At 45.5% G+C, this 16,701-nt stretch overlaps 1 protein-coding gene across 1 annotated transcript in view; it reads right to left on the bottom strand.

The window, feature by feature from the left end:
- FHAD1 (forkhead associated phosphopeptide binding domain 1) overlaps positions 1–16,701 on the bottom strand; it is a 109,211-nt gene that overhangs the window by 91,003 nt on the left and 1,507 nt on the right. Inside the window, exon 2 of the mRNA XM_037146126.2 lies at positions 14,571–14,677. Coding sequence (XP_037002021.2) covers positions 14,571–14,663 — 93 coding nt within the window. The 5' untranslated portion in view covers positions 14,664–14,677. The remainder of the gene's footprint in view (positions 1–14,570; positions 14,678–16,701) is intronic.

Raw genomic sequence — 16,701 nt, forward strand, 5'->3', positions numbered from 1 at the left:
TGCCCCTGCACAGCTGATCCTCCACAGAGGGCAGAGGTTGGTGGTCAGTGGTCACAGCCAATCCTTGCAGCTGGTTGGCCTGCATAAATCCCTCCCGTTAATCTGCCAACAGCAACCAAGGCTCAACAAACAAGAGGACAGAGTACTCAGGCTCAAAACACTGGTTATAGGGATGTTCAAGGAACTTAGTGAGGACCTCAGCAGCATAAAAAGGGATTCAGTCAGAAATAAAGGAGGCACTAACTAAAGTAAAGAACAATGCACAGGAAACAACAGTAGAGTGGATGAAGCCAAGAATCGAATCAATGATTTGAAGCATAAAGAAGTAAAAAACAACCAATCAGAACAAGAAGAAGAAAAAAGAATTAAAAAATATGAGGATAGTGTAAGCAGCCTGTGGGACAACTTTAAACGCTCAAACATTCACATCATAGGGATGCCAGAAGAAGAAGAGAAAGAGCAAGAAATTAGAAATCTATTTTAAAAAATAGTAAAAGAAAACTTCTCTAATTTGGAGAGGAAATAGACATGCAAGTCCAGGAAGCACAGAGAATCCCAAACAAGATGGATGCAAAGAGGCCCACTCCAAGACACATCATAATTAAAATGCCAAAGGTTAAAGATAAAGAGAGAATCTTATAAGCAAGAGAAAAGCAGTTAGTTACCTACAGGGGAGTTCCCATAAGATGACAGCTGATTTCTCAAAAGAAACTTTTCACGTTAGAAGGGATTGGCAAGAAATATTCAAAGTCATGAAAAGCAGGGCCTATAGCCAACCTACAACCAAGATTGTTCTTCCCAGCAAAGATATCATTTAGAATCAAAGGGCAGATAAAGAGCTTCCCAGGGAAGAAAAAACTAAATGAGTTCATCATCACCAAACCATTATTCTATGAAATGTAAAAGGGACTTATTTAAGAAAAAGAAGAATATCAAAACTATGAACAATAAAATGGCAATAAATACATGCCTATCAACAACTGAATCTAAAAAAGAAACTAAGCAAACAAGTAGAACAGAGACAGAATCATGGATACAGAGAGCATTGTGTGGTCGCCAGATGGGAGGGGTGTGTGGGGGATGGGTGAAGAGGTGAGGGGATTAAGAATTACAAATAGGTAGTTTCAGAAAAGCCACGGGGATATAAAGTGCAGTATAGGAAATGGAGAAGCCAAAGAACTTATACATGTGACCCATGGACATAGCAATGGTGTGTGGACGGCCTGAGGGAGTGGGGGTGGTGGGTGGAGGGGGCAAAGGGGGAAAAATTGGGGATGCCATTTTTGGAGGGGAGGCAATCTGGGACAACTGTAATAGCAAAATCAATTTTTAAAGAAGTCACTTGCTTTCCTATACACCAGCGATGAACAGCTGAAATTTGAAATTAAAAACACAACATCCTTTACATTATTATCAAAACCATGAACTACTTAAATGAAAATCCAACAAAATATGTACAAGGTTTACATGAAGAAAACTACAAAATATTGAGGAAAGAAATCAAAGATCTGAATAAATGAAGAGGTAGTCCATATTTTGTTTGCAATTCCATCACGATATCTGATGCTTAGCGTTTTCTCATGTTTATTTGCCACCTGTACCTCTTCTTTGGTGAGGTGTCTGTTCAGATTGTTTGGATATGTTACCCATTTTTAAATAGTTTTTTTTTTAATTGTTGAGTTTCAGGACTCATTTATTTTGGAAACATGTTTATAGCATCTCTGTTTATAAGTACCCCAAACTGGAAGCAGCCAAGATGCCCTTTAAAAGGTGATGAAATAAACACGTCTAATGCATCCACATAATAAAATACAGTCAGTGATCAGAAGAAATAAGGTATCAGGCCACAAAAACACAGGCAAGAATATCAAACACATACTGCTTAGTGCAAGATGCCCATCTGCAAAGGCATATACTGTACCATTTTAACTACAGGACATGCTGGGGAAAGTAAAACCAGAGACAGTGGAGAGGCCAGCGGCAGCCGGGGCGCAGGTGGGGAGGGGAGGGCCGAGTGGGCAGCGTGCGGGGCTCTGGGGCAGTGAGCGCTCTCTGTGGTGCTGTCGTGCGGGGTACAAGCCGTTACGCATTTGTCCAAACGCACAGGACGCACGGCACAAAGAGTGAGCCCTAACGTGAACTAGGGACGTGAGTTACTAATAATACACCCAAACTGGCTGTGATAAATGTGCCACACTAACACGAGATGCCGGTAACGGGAAACTATGTGAGTTTTGGGCCAGGGGATATCTGGGAACTTTCTGTACCATCTGCTCAGTTTCCCGTAAACCTGAAACAGTGCTAAAAAGATTTTTAAAAACATTAAAACTCACCCGTTTGGGGGGAAGTGCCACCCACGCTGTCTGCACCACTATTCCCATTGACCTTTGTGCCCTAGGAACCCATGGTAACCCGCCAAAGAGAGAAATTCTATGTGTTGCATTTTGGTTTTTCTCTTCCCAGGCCTGATTACTTTCAGTTCCTTAAAAGCCATCAAGCCATTATTAAGAAATCAAAGGCAGCAGAAAGTTTTGAATGACTTTGCAAAAGGGAATGTGGTGCCACCGTGGTAAGCCCAGCGAGAGCTTCCTGGTTCTGCCTGAGAAGATCCCTGGCTCCGTCCTCGTACAGGGACAACTGCTGCCAGCTGCTGTTGGGCGGAGTCCTGCAGCAATACCGAGTGTGCAAGCTCCGGCCTGCGGAGCTGCCCCACCAGGAAGAAATGTTTCTATTCTTATTATTGTCACTAGGAGCTAATGTATTTTGACAGCTTCTGGTGAGCTGGGCTCTACTGAAGCACTTTGAGTACATTCTCTTATTTACTCTGCACAACAGCCCTGTAGAGAGGGGGTTCTATTATTATTTCCATTTTATAGAGGAAGAAGCTGAGACTCAAAAGGTGAAATGGGAGACTAGCATCATCGTGATACCAACACCAGACAAAGGCCCTGCCAGAGAAGAAAACTATATAGCAACATTGCTTATGGACATTGATACAAAAATCCTCAACAAAATTCTAGCCGACTGAATTCAACGGCACATCAAAAGATCTCACACACACACACACACACACACACACACACTCGATGGAATATTATTCAGCCAAATGGCAAGAAGGAAATCTGGCCATTTGCAATAACATGGATGGACCTTGAGGGCGTTATTCTGGGTAAACAAAGTCAGGCAGCTAAAGACAAATGCTGTATGATCTCACTTGTATGTGGAATATTAAAACAAAAGAACTGAGCTTATAGACACAGGAAGTAGATCATTAGTTTGCAGGGACAGATGTTGCGGGGGCTGTCACAGGTGAAGAGGGTTTGAGAGGTAGAAACTCCCACTTATAACATAAGTAAGTCCTGGCAAAGTAACATACAGCATGGCGACTCTAGTTTATAATATTGTACTGCATTTTTAAAAGTTGCTGAGAGAGCCTGGCGGGTGTAGCTCAGTGGACTGAGTGCCAGCCTGCAAGCTGAAGGGTCTCCACTTCAGTTCCCAGTCAGGGCACATGTCTGGGTCCCTGGCCAGGTCCCCATTTGGGGACAGGTGAGAAGCTGCTGATTGATGTATCTCTCGCACATCAATGTTTCTCTCCCTCTCTTTCTCCCTCCTTTCCCCTCTCTCTAAAAATGAGTAAATAAAATCTTAAAATAAAAGTTGCTAAGAGAGTAAATCTTTAAAATCCTCATCAAAAGAAAAAACGTTGTAACTATGTCTGGTGACAGATGTTAACTAAACTTACTGTGGTGATCATTTTACAACACATAAAGATAGTAAATCATTATTTTGTATACCTGAAGCTAACATAATACTGTATGTCAATTATACCTCAATAAAAGTAAATAATAAAATAACAGGATTACATGCCATGACCAAGTGGAATTTATTCCTGGAATGTACACTTGATGATTCAACACATAAAAATCCATCAGTGAGATACATCACACAAATAGAAGGAAAACACCATGATCATCTGATGCATAAAAGCACTTAATAAAATGTAACACTTTCATGATAAGAGGTGCTCAGCAGACTGGGAGATTCCTTCGACACAGTGAAGGCCCTGTGGGAAAAGCCCACAGCCAACATCATCCGTGATGGTGAAAGACGGAAAGCTTTTCCTTGAAGATCAAGGGCAGGATAAGGATACGGCTTTTGCCACTTCTATACACCACGGTACCTGAAGTCTTAGCCAGACCAGTGAGGCAAGAGGAGAAAACAGTATCCCAGTTGGAAAGAAATACAACGATCTGTGTTCAAAGACAATGTGATCTTTTCTGTAGAAAATCCTAAAGATTTCACACACACCCCCAAACCCTGTTAAAACTAATAAATTTAGTAGCAAAATTGTAGGTTAGAAAATCAACACGCAAATATTCGGTATGTTTCTATACACTTGCAACAAACAATCTGAAAAAGAAGTGAAGAAAACAATTTCATTTATGATAGTATGAAAAAAACTTAGGATAAACTTAACCAAGCTGGTAAAAGATGTGTACATGGAAAACTACAAAATGATGCTGAAAGAAATTGAAGACAAATAAATAAAACAAATAAAAAGATGTCCTGCATTCATGGACTGGAAGGCTTAATCATATGAAGATGCCATTACCACCCAGAAGGACCTGCACATTGAATGCACTACCTATCAAAATCCTGATGGTGTTTTTTTTTTTTGCAAAAATATAAAAACCCATCCTAAAATCCATATGGAACCTCAAGGTCCCCTGAATAGCTAAAACAATCATGGAAAAGAACATAAAAGCTGGAGGCCTCATACTTGCTGATGTCAAAACTTGTAGTAACCAAAGCAGTGGGGCAATGCCCTAAGTTCGGATGTATAAGCAATGGAATAGAATGGACAGCCCGGAAGAAAACCATTGCACATACAGGGTGGAGCCTGATCATCCAGGTGGGGCTAACCTAATCCCATGAGCCCTTGCAAGCAGAGAACATGATCTGGCTGGATTGGAGAGATGAATCAGAAGGGAGGTCAGAGAGATTCGATGCATGAGAAGGACCCACTCGTGACGGCTTTACGTGAGGGGACCAGGGGCCAGGGCATGTGGGCGGCCTCATGAGATTCAGACCGACCTGCAGCTGACAGCCAGAAGGAGATGGGGACCTCAGTCCATGACTGCGCAGGCTGGATGCTGCCAGCCCCTGGATAGACCTGGAAGTGGATTCTTCCTGGAGACTCCGGATAAGAGCCAAGGCTGGCCGACGCCTTGATTTTGGCCTCATAGGACCCGGGGCGGAGGAACCAGCAGAGTCCACCCCAACGGACTGAGATAATACATTTCTATTGTTTTAGGTAGAAAACAAATACAATTATTAAAATTCACTGTGACATTCACCATCGCTAGGCACTGTTCCAAGCACTTTGCAGTAATTCAGCCTCGTAACGTAGCCACACCCACCGCCCCCATTGCAGACACAGAAACAGTGACAGCGAAATGGCCATGTAACTTGCCCAGGCCTCACAGTTCATGATGGCAGAGCCAGGCTCCCAGCAGGCCACCTGGCGCCCCACTGCACTTGGCCGCTCTGCCTGACGGCCGCTCGGCCTAATTGCCCACCCAAATAACAAAGATCAGTAATTTCTTCCCATCTTAAAAGGGGAAGCTTCACCTTCAAACCAGTTAAATGCTGAACTTTTAGCCTGTTTTACATTTTACACTGTTGACGTAGGAACAGCCAAAGGTGTAGAGTTTTTACAGGTGTCTATTTGAGTGAAAATGACATTATGCCAGGAGCAAGACCTCAAATTTGCTCCAGAGAGTAAGTTTTGCAGTTTCTTTTCCGCCTTTGAGATTAAGGAGGTAAATAGGAGGATTACTGGGGGTGAAGCAAAGGCAAGGTAGGGATCCGATTACAGGACAGTTAACAAGATTAAGTGCTCTTTGGAGGGTTAGTGTCCCCTTGAAGGGGTGTCACTTCTGGTGTTTCAAAGGACAAAGGACAGGCTGGCCTCGAACCTTTCACTAAAGAAGTTACAGGCTTGGGGCCTGACTACCCACCTTGACCGGCCCAGTTAGGAAGTTTAGATCAGATCGCCCTGGGAGGCTACTTTCCATTGGAGGGGGGGAGGCCCCCCCCCCGCCCCCCTCATTTTTCCATCCACATGTTGCTGCCCCCTCCAGACTTCAGCCCAGGCTGTTTCAATTTTTAGGACACCCTTTCCTGCCTGGTCTGCCTGGCAAATCCCTGGGCTTCTCTTTACAGAGGCAGCCCAAGCTCGGTCTTTGCTGCGCCGTTTCCCGACCCCTAGACAGGATTCTTGCGGACCCTCAGTTTATAGCCCCCACGCTCCCCTCGTCTTCCCTGGAAAGCACCCTGCGAACATTTCCTCTTTACCGCAGGCCCCCAGTAGATGGCGCTGCACTGTTTGTGGGATGAACGAGGATCACAGGAGAATTCATTTCTCGGGTCACTGGCAACTCTCATTTAGGATTCCACTTCATGAATTTCCCTAGCTGGGTCAACGACCTCATGACCTCAGTGAACGCCCACGGAGTTTCAGAGATACAGATTTTCAGAGGTTCTCAAAAGCTAAATTTACACCCAAAGAGTGAAGCTTCTTTCCTTAGAGGCTTTGAGTCGGCCTAGAATCTGAAACTGGGTCCCTTCTCTGACAGGCAGTGTGACTCTGGGCAAGTTACTTAACTTTTCTGAGCCCCATTTCCCCACCTTGAAATGAACATCAAAATGGTAACAGTAGTTCCCACTCCGCAGGCTCATTTTGAGGATATAATTCTGTAAACACATACACTGAACACACACAGAATATAAATGAGAACATGCGAGGTGCAATAAGTGATCCGTGAACATGTGGTGTGTCTGACTCTGTTATTTGTGCTTTGAAAAGATGATGACCTTCCACCTAACACCCATTGGAACGGCTGCCGTCTCTCACACGCACACGCACACTCGCCACACCAGAGCTCCAACACTGCTGAGCGCAGCCCTGGGTGCCCCTGGTGGAAATGTACATTCATGCAGCTGCTCTGTTGGTTCCTCAAAAAATCAAAAATAAAGTTATCATATGACCCAACGAGTTCACTTTCGGGTATCCCCCAGAGAACTGAAAGCAGGGACTTGGCGAGGCACCTGTGCAGCCCTGTTCACAGCAGCGCCATCCGCAGCAGCCTGTGGACAGATGAGTGGACGGGCGGCATGTGGGCCACACAGATGCGAGGGAATATCATTCAGCCTTGGAAGGAAGGAAATCTGGACAAATGCTGCAACATGGGTGAACCTTCCGGACATCACGCGGAGCAAAAGAAGTGTCACAGAAAGGACAAACACTGGTTGGTTCTACTTCTGCGATGTACCTACACTCGTTGTCATTCACTGGGACAGAAAGTGGAGCGGTGGTGGCCCGGGGCTGGGGGTGGCCAGGATGGGGAGTTAGTGTGTGATGGGGACAGAGCTTCAGTTCCGCAAGATGGAAAAGTTCTGGAAGAGCAGGGGAGACGAGTGGACAGCAACATGAACGCACTTAATGTCGCTGAACTGCATACGCCTAAAAATGGTTAGGGGGGTGAATTTTATGCTATGTATATTTTACCACAAAAAAACAAACAAACAACCCCAGAACAATGGTTACGATCGAGCCCTTTTCTCTGAACTCTTCCTGTCGGAAGCCACCCACCTGGCAGAGGGAAGTAGGCCCGTCACTGTGTTGGGAACTGACCAGTGGCATCAGCCCCCCCGTTTCCAGCTGCGGGTTCTCCAACAGGAGAGAAAAAGGTTCCGGGGGGCTGATGCGATCAGATGGGTGAATCCCCAGAGGAGCAGTGCTCTGGGGGGGCTGCCTGGGGTGGGGGTGCAGTGTGGGAGCTGGACCAGGCAGGAGGGCCAGCCGGCCAGTGCGACGGGAGGAGCTGGTCACTGCTCCCCGGGCCTGTTTCTCTCTGCGGCTTTCTGCATAGAGACCAAGGGGTGAGAATCCATATCCAGACCTTAAGTCTCAAAATGTGGGGGTTCACACATTGTCAGAAAAAAGCGAATTAAAATGACACAGGTGCCGTATTTCACCCCCCAGATCAGGGAAGACTCAGTAGTGAAGTCACCAGGACTGAACAGATGTCTGCTGCTGGCAAGGGAATGACTGTATCTGGAAACCTCTGCAGGGCAGTGGGTACCACCCGTCAGAGTCATGGGGGTGCATGCCCTTTGCCACAGCACCGCACGTCCCTGAAATGATGCAAACAGGACTTCCCAGTGGCCTTGTCTCGTAATAATAAATGAGATTATGACACGGGCTCTGCTAGTTATTTTTGAAGAGGCAGCCCAGAACTGGCAGGTGCCAGGCAGGGACAAGAGGCGTCTGGCTGTGTGGCTTCTGGTGTGTTTGTGAGATCTGTCTCACTCCACACCCTTCAGAGTCCAGATGAAGAGGGGCTGACACGTGCCAGAGAGACGATCCCGGCAACGAGAAAGGCGCTGCTGGCCGGGCGCTGTCCACCAAGGGCGAGGCGCAGGCGCGAGGACTTCCTGTCATTCCTGTCCTTGGTTTTCCCCCTCCACCTGCACTGTCTCAGCCACACCACTATGCTGACATGGGCAGTCCGAGAGCTGAGTCTTCCAGGGGATCCTGAAAGCTCCCCAGGGTGGGGCCAGGTGAGTTTTGCGGGGAGGGTTAGGGTCATTCAGCTGCTCACTGCTTAACCTTCCCTTCTCTTTTTCTCCAAACAAAGTAGTACACACACAGTCTCCAAACAGGAGCTCCCCCACACCACGAAGGAAGAAGCCAGGTAGTCAGGATGCGGGTCTCCAAGAGTGCCCCCGCCTGACCGTGGGGATGCACCAATGTGAGGATTCCTAGGCCTTCCCCAAACCCACGGGGTCCGAATGCCTAGGGGCTCCTGGTAAGCAAGCAATTTTAGACACATGAAAAGTTCAGCAACTGGTATTTCTTCATCCTGGAAGAACAGAGCCCCTTTCTCAGCAGAGTTTAAACAACAGCTGCATCCAACTCTAGGAATTACAGTGCACCAGGCACATCAGATCGTGAAAATTATAATGTACAAGGACTGGCTCTGAGCAAGGGCGAGCCTTTCCAGCCCTGCTCACCCTCTCCCACTTTACAGGGCTGCATACGAAGCCAGGATTGGCCGTTTCAAAATGCAGGTCTTCCCTTTGCTTAAAATCCTGCAGCCCTGCCCTGGCGGGTGGCTCAGTTGGTCAGAGCGCCGTCCTGATACACCAAGGTTGCAGTTCCATTCCCACTCACGGCACAGACAAGAATCCATCAGTGAATGCACGGATCAGTGAAACAACAAACCGATCTCTTGCTCTCTCTCTCTCTCTTTCTCTTTCCCTCCCCCCCTTTCTCTCTGTGTAAAATCAATAAAAAAATTAGAAAAACCCTTCGGTGCCTTCTTCCCATCCCTCTTCAGATAAAGATCCAAACCTTTGTGGTGGTACATCTGAGACCCCCTCATCCCTCAGCCTGCTTCCTTCCCCCTCTCACTCTGGACACACTGGTTTTCTCTCAGTCTCTTGGGCTCACTCACAATATGCTCTTTCACCCCAGGTCCTTTGCACGTGCCCCCTTCTTCCCTCGCCTGGTTAAGTCTTCCTTGTCCTGCACGTTTCTTTCCTTTGGTGCCCAAGTGTTGGCATGGAACTATTCACACCTTCGTGGGATCTTCCACTTACAGCCTCTGTCTCCCAGCCACTTCCTGGCTGTGAGGACTGTCCCTGATTTTGCCGTGTCCCCGGGACCATGTCAGTGCTGAGGCTGCAGGTGAATGTTTGTGGAATGAATGAGTGACATCAGTAGCAACACCTGGGCTGGCGAACACAGACTTGCAATTGCTGCCAGAGAACCAAACTCCTTACAGGATATAGGAAAAAAGTCTGCAGGGCAAAACCCTACAAACACGAATCACCCTACAAATATCAATATTGACTTTCTCTCAGCCAAATGATTACAAGTGACTTTTCTTCCTCATACTTTGTTTTCCCACATCTTCTAAAAATAATAAGCATGTGACTACCTTTCACTGTTAGAAAAAGTAAATGATTTCAAAATACAGTGTGGGGCAAAAGTAGGTTTACAGTTGTTCATCTGGAAGCTAATACAATAATTAATAAATAATAGTGCCAGCATAAAGCATAAACTCTGCGTTTCACATACTCACAACTGTAAGCCTCCTCTCACCCCATCCTGTGTTATATACCAACAATCAAAACAACAGGTCAGCCTCGCAAATGAGTATATCATTCTTTAGAAGCATGACTGACGATTCTTGAGGACTTACCCATGTAAATAAAACAAACTTTTCTTTATTTGCTACATGTAACCTCTGGGTAATTTCAAGGACATCGTCTTGTTAATATTTCTTAACTTAGTGGCATGACTTCTGGTGGCGACTGCAAATTGACTATTGAGTTATATGTTAGGGCGGCCCAGAACCAAGCAGGGCTGGTTCTTCCCAGCAGAAGGACCCGTGGAGTCAGCAGGGGGGCAATTTTCACCTCATCTTGTTTTATAAACTGGCAAGTGCCAACATGTGCGCAGACTTCAGTTCTTCCAAAGGGACCTGTGACCCCACACCTCTTTTTAAGGCCAGTCTCCTCTCCCAAGTCCACTTAAGCTTCGGGAAGAGGGTTTGTCCAAGAGAAGACAGACGTGCCCATCAAGTCTGCTCACAAAACATTTGGCAATGCATGCGCCATCTGTCCAGGGAGCCGATATAAGCCTGCGCTTCTGGAACTGCAACTTATTTCTTCATAAGTCAATGTGACTGCTGCTGGCCGTGCTGACTTCTTAAACGGAGTCCAAGGAGCGGTAAGCAGCCCATTATTTTTCACACAGTGAGCACAACTCGGTTTCTGTCTGCAGAATAACTGTCCTCATTAGCCCCCTTTTCCAGACAGCTTGTTAATAATATCAGTGGCTACTCTTCGCAGCCCAGGTCTCTCTGAGGATTCTTCTCAGCCTCCATTTTATGAGACAATCATAACAAGCTCGGTGTCATTTACTCAGCAGCAGGTGCCTGGAGCTTTATGTGCATTTTCTTTCTTAATCCTCACAAACCTGTGAGGTGGGTGGTTTACAGACAAGGAAGATGAGCTTTGAGCGTAAGTAATCGGATTAATTTGCTTGGAGTCACACAGCAGGAAAGTGGCCTAATGAAATTTGACGCCAGGTCTATTTCCAAAGCCTGTGCTTTTGAAAATTACGACAGTTTTCTAACATCACAGTCGGGTAGGAAACTGAGCTCTCTGTCTCAACTTTGGCCAGACAGGAAGTAAAATGACCTAAAATCTATGCCTTGTTCTGATAAAGAAGCTGAAAGTCTTTTTTTTCTTTTTTATCTCCACTTTGTGCACTGAACAGATTTTTTTTTGTGTCATTGGGAGACAACGGCAAGGTTGAGAATATCAAGGGGAGGACCACTGAGTTATTCTTAAATCCTTTGAATTTATAATAAACAGTCTAAAAGACTAGGAACAGAGGGGGCACTTTCTTAACTTGTTAAGAACCTTTATGAAAAATCTACAGTTAATATCGTATGTACAGAGAAAGATAAAATGCCTTTCCCTCTGAGATCAGGAACAAGAAAACTGGATGATTTATGCTGCACTTGTCACTCTTATTCAACAGAGGACTAGAAGTCATCGCCAGTGCAATGAGGCAAGAAAAGGAAATGAAAGGCATTCAGATCTTCTTTTCTCAGAGGAGAAATAAAACTGTTCTTATTGGCAGATGACACGATTGTGTATCAAACCCTAAGAAATCTACAAAGAGCCTTCTAGAAAGTTCAGTTAAGGTTACCCTATAAGCAAAGAGAAATCCACTGTATTTACTGTCAATGACGTGTGGACACCAACATTAAAAATATAATACCATTTACAGTCAGCTAGAGGGGGGACAAGTGAACTATAACAAAATATGTATAGAACTTCTATGCCAAAAACCAGAGAACACTCATGAAAGGAATCCAAAACCACCGAATAAATGGAGAAATATACCACGCTCATGGATGGAAGAGAACATGGCAAAGATGTCAACTCTTCTCACACTGATATACAGGTTGAAAACAATTCCTATCAAAATTGCAGCAAGATATTTTGTATAGACAGGCTTACTACTGAAATGTATATGGAAAGGCAAAAGAATTAGAATAGGCTGAAAGAGTTTAAGAGAAGAATGAACTGGGAGGAACCACTGTGCCTGATTTAAGACGCAGATAGCTGCAATAATCAAGATTACGTCATGTGGGAGAGGGACAGACACACAGATCCATGAAACAGTGTAGGGAACTCAGAAATGGCCACCTCCCCACTGCCTGCCCCAGGATGGGCTACGTGGTTTTTAAAGAAGTCCCAAAAGCAATTCAATGGAGAAAGAATGGTCGTTTCAACAAGTGGTTCTGGAGCAACTGAATATCCACACGTAACAAAAATAAAACTTGACCTAAAGCTGACGTCATATATAAAAGTGAACTCAAAAAGGTTCGTACATTTAAACATAAAACTACACAACTTTTAGAAAAAAGAAAACCCTCAGGATCAAGGACTCAGTGACGTGTTAAAACCAGGATCTATAAAAGAGAAAAATGATAAACTGAACTTCATCAAAATTTAAAACTCTTGCTCTGTGAAATATTCTGTTGAGAGAATGAAAAGACAAACTCCAATGGGAGAAAATACTTGCAAACCATATCTGACAGAGGACACATATCTAACAAGCATGAAGAACTTTCAAAACTCCATAGTAGGAAACCAAATAATCCGACCAGAAGTGGACAAAAGACACGAGGAGACATTTCACCAGAGAACAAGCAGAAGGCGAGTAAGTACTGCATGAGAAGATATTCAGTATCACCAGTTATTCCGGAAATGCAAATTAAAACCATGATCAGATATCACTGCACAGTAAAACAGCTAAAATAAGAAGTGGTGCTGACGCTAACTGCTGGTGAGGATGCAGAGAAACCCTGTGTCATATACTGCTGGTGGGGATGGAGAATGGCACAGTCGCCCTGGATAATGGTCTGGAAGCGTCTCCAGAAACCAAGCACACACTCCACATGTGACCCAGCAGTCACACTCCCGAGCATTTATTCCAGGGAAGTGAAAACTTCCGTTCACACGAAACCCTGCACACAGATGTGTACAGTGGATTTATTTCCAACAGCCCCAAACAGAAAACAATCTAAATGCCCTTCGACACGGGAACAGTTAAACAGAGCCAGTGCATCTACACCGCGGACTATTACTCAGCCATGAAAGGGGCAGGCTAATCTGAATGGCTCTTGAGGACATTATGGTGGGGAAAAAAAAAACCACTTCAACAGGTCGCACCTGATATGAGTCTGTTTATAGAACATTCTCACAAAGATAAAAATTATGAAAATGGAGAACAGAGTAGTTGCCGTCAGGGCTCAGAGATGGTGGGGGGGAGGTGCTGTGACGAGGAAGGAGTACCACAGGGGAGATGTCCGATGACAGAACAGTTCCAAAGCCCGAAGGCCGCCTGCACACAAATCCACGCATGCGACAAATGGCATAGAGCCAAACGCACACTTTGTGCCGATGTCCATTTCCTGGTTTTGATATGGTTATGGCTGGATAATAAGTAACCAATTAGGAGAAACTAGGTCAAGGGTGCCCAGGATCTCTCTACTGTTTTTGGAACTTCTTCTGAATCTATCATTATTTCAACCTAAAAAGCTAAAGGAAAATCTGTTGGGTGAGGTCTCGGAGAGACAGGCCTTTCACAGGTTTAAAGGGGTTCCACTGTGTTCTCTTTCTGCTTCACTATTTTAACCCCTTTCAATAGTTAAAAAAGGCTCGAAGCCATTGCTTTGTTATTCTGTTCTTCTCCCAGTATCCTTGGATGTCAAGGCACTGTGGACCAAACCACGGCTAACTCAGAGAATGAAATGAAATGAGAAAATGCTGAGGCCACGCCCACGGTTTACCCTGACTTACTGCTCAGAGGTCCATGGACTCTGAGGAGCCCCCAACGATCTCCATCCCTGGCAAGCACCATGACCGGTGTAGCTCAGGGAGTTGAGCATCATCCCACAAAACAAAAGGTTGCTGTTTCCATCCCTGGTCAGGGCACACGCCTGGGTTGCGGGCCTGGTCCCTGGTTAGGGCACGTGCAACAGGCAACTTATCCGTGTTTTTCTCTCACATTGATGTTTCTCCCTCTTTCTCCCTCTCTAAAAATAAATACACAAAATTGCCCAGGCTGGGCACTCCAGAAGGCTCTGGTTATCAGGCCTGAAGCAAGTGAAGGGGCCCTAGTCTACGCCCAGCTTCCAAACCACCCCATCAGGCTGCTGGGGAGGGGACGATGGGTGGGACACCGGCAGGCAGGTTCAGCAAAGGACAGTGGGCACATGGGACTTTGCATCGAGCTCATTTTCACTGCATTTTCCAGGCAAATTCAGCATGTTTGGCAATTGGGTACTGGCTGCACATCAAGGAAAGGTGTGGCTGTTAGCCAGAGGCTGTGCTTTAAGGGAGATTTGAGTCCACAAAACAGAAGAGCTTTCAAAGGGGGTGAGGGGTGGGGAAGGGGTGGGAAGAATTCTTACCTCTAAAACGAGGTCTGAGTCTTTGTGCCTTCCAATTGTAGTACTTTTATTCAGGATAAAGAAGCCTTCTGCGCTCTTTAAATAGGCTTTCATCCTCTCTGCTTTCCCTATATAAGGTTTTCAGAAAAAACAATTTGTTAGAAAGATGTAGCCCTCTAATTATTCAGCACTGTGTTTAGAATGAATGAAATACATCGTCCAAAGGAGGAGTCAGCAGAGGTGGGAGTGGATGGATGGACTCACTGATGATCAAAATTACCACTTTGCATGTTTGAAAGACTATCTCTTCAGCTGTGATGTCCAGCAGAGGTGGGCTTGGTTCTGATAATCAAGTTGAAGACATTTTTACGTAACCCAGAGCACAGACTCCAGCTAAACCCACCCAACAGCAAACCCGAATCCCACTGTTATTGGCCTTCACTCTCATTCAACTTGGTATGGGGAGACCTCTCTCACATATCACGTTCAGTATTCCTAACCCTCCACTTCCTGGCTCTGTGACCTTAGGTGAATTACATATTCTTCATGCCTCAGTTTTCTCATCTGTAAAGTGGGGTTTATAGTGCTCTGTACCCCAAAGGGTTTTGTGAGGACTAAATGCAATAACGTGTGTGAAGCATTTAGAATGGCAACTTTCCTCATTGTTATTAATCTCGGGCTTCTTGAACTCTGACCCCAGGAACTCTAAGCTTCTACAGAGCTTCTTACAGTGTTGAGTCAGTCTTTGAGGAAATGAGCTTTCAATGATATATTTTTTAAAAAGTCACTTGACTTCTTTATATGCTTAGAAAAAAGGATGATTTAGGCAAGGTGTCAGGACTAGAGCTTGGTCACGTGATCAGGGCTCTGCACATATATTTCCCCAATAATTTATTACAAAAATGTCAGGTGCACAGAAGAGGTGGACGAAGTGGATGGGGACCTCTGCATCCCCCACCCCCGGATCCTGCAGTTGGCGTTTAGTTGTGTTTGTTGGATCACAGACCTACCCAGCTATCCACTCATTCATCCATTTTGTATTTTGACAATGCATCTCCAAGTTCTATACTTGTTTTTCAAAACATGGAGATTTCTGTGACTGAAGCAGGTTCTAAAATACCGGCGACAGTTCACATGATGCTTGCATTCTGATTTGAGATGTGCTGGTTACAGGGTGACACCCCCCATCTCAGACCAAATGCTCACTGCAACGTGAGGGCGCTGGACTGTGGTTTTTTTCAAAGGTCATGTGGTTGTGATCAGTTACATATCAGGTCTGGTTCTGCTTTCTGGCAACAGCTCTATCATCATTTCCTGAAGCCCTACTAAGTGCCAGGCACTGTGCTCTCCTTTTATACACATTGCTTCTTTTGGTCCTCAGAACAACCCTGCGAGCTGGGTCTCAGTATCATCCCACTCTACAGATGGGGAAACTGGAACTCAGAGAGGTGAAGGTCACAAAGCAGTAAGTGACAGGGACAGAACTCTGAGCACTTTCATGGAAATAGTGCACTGTCACGCAGCTCGATTTCCAGGCCTCCATGGCTGCTGGGTGGGGCAGAGTGGGGCTGGGGAGTTGCACTGCTGTTGACCCTTGGGAGAAGCAGTAACAGAGAGTCTTCGAAACCAGGATTCTATTCCCCGAAAGGAAAAAAACACCCTACCTGCTAAGAGAAATCAAAATAAGCCACCTAGTTTCTTTTATATTTGTAAACTCTGAGGCCTAGGGCTGCCTTACAAATATCGATGCTTTCATACCACGAGAAACAGGTGCCATTAGGTTGGCTGTCACTAAAGTAGGAGGAGAGACATTTTCCCAAAGGAAAATGTCTCCTGCCATCAGGTGGTTTCGGCTATTCATCTTCAGTCGCAGAAGATGGTGTTATCAAGCAACACGTTGGAGCCTCGTTAATCTAAAGTATACATTCGTGCAAAGTGTCTCTTCTGCAGGAATGGCATTCGACTAACATCCCAAACTTGGGTGATGTGCATATTTGCTTTTTAGCTCTCACCCCGGATGTTCCCGGGGCTGGTGCTGTCTCTCTGCTCAGCTGTCTCCCCTTAGTGGTGGCCCTCTGACCACCCTGGAGAAAGGCACCCTCCAATACTGCCACTGTCTAGCCAGCATAGCTCCCTGCTGTGTTTCCCTCCT

This window comes from Artibeus jamaicensis, unplaced genomic scaffold (assembly GCF_021234435.1).
Source record: "Artibeus jamaicensis isolate MK-2021 breed Jamaican fruit bat unplaced genomic scaffold, CSHL_Jam_final scaffold_847, whole genome shotgun sequence".
Taxonomy (NCBI): domain Eukaryota; kingdom Metazoa; phylum Chordata; class Mammalia; order Chiroptera; family Phyllostomidae; genus Artibeus; species Artibeus jamaicensis.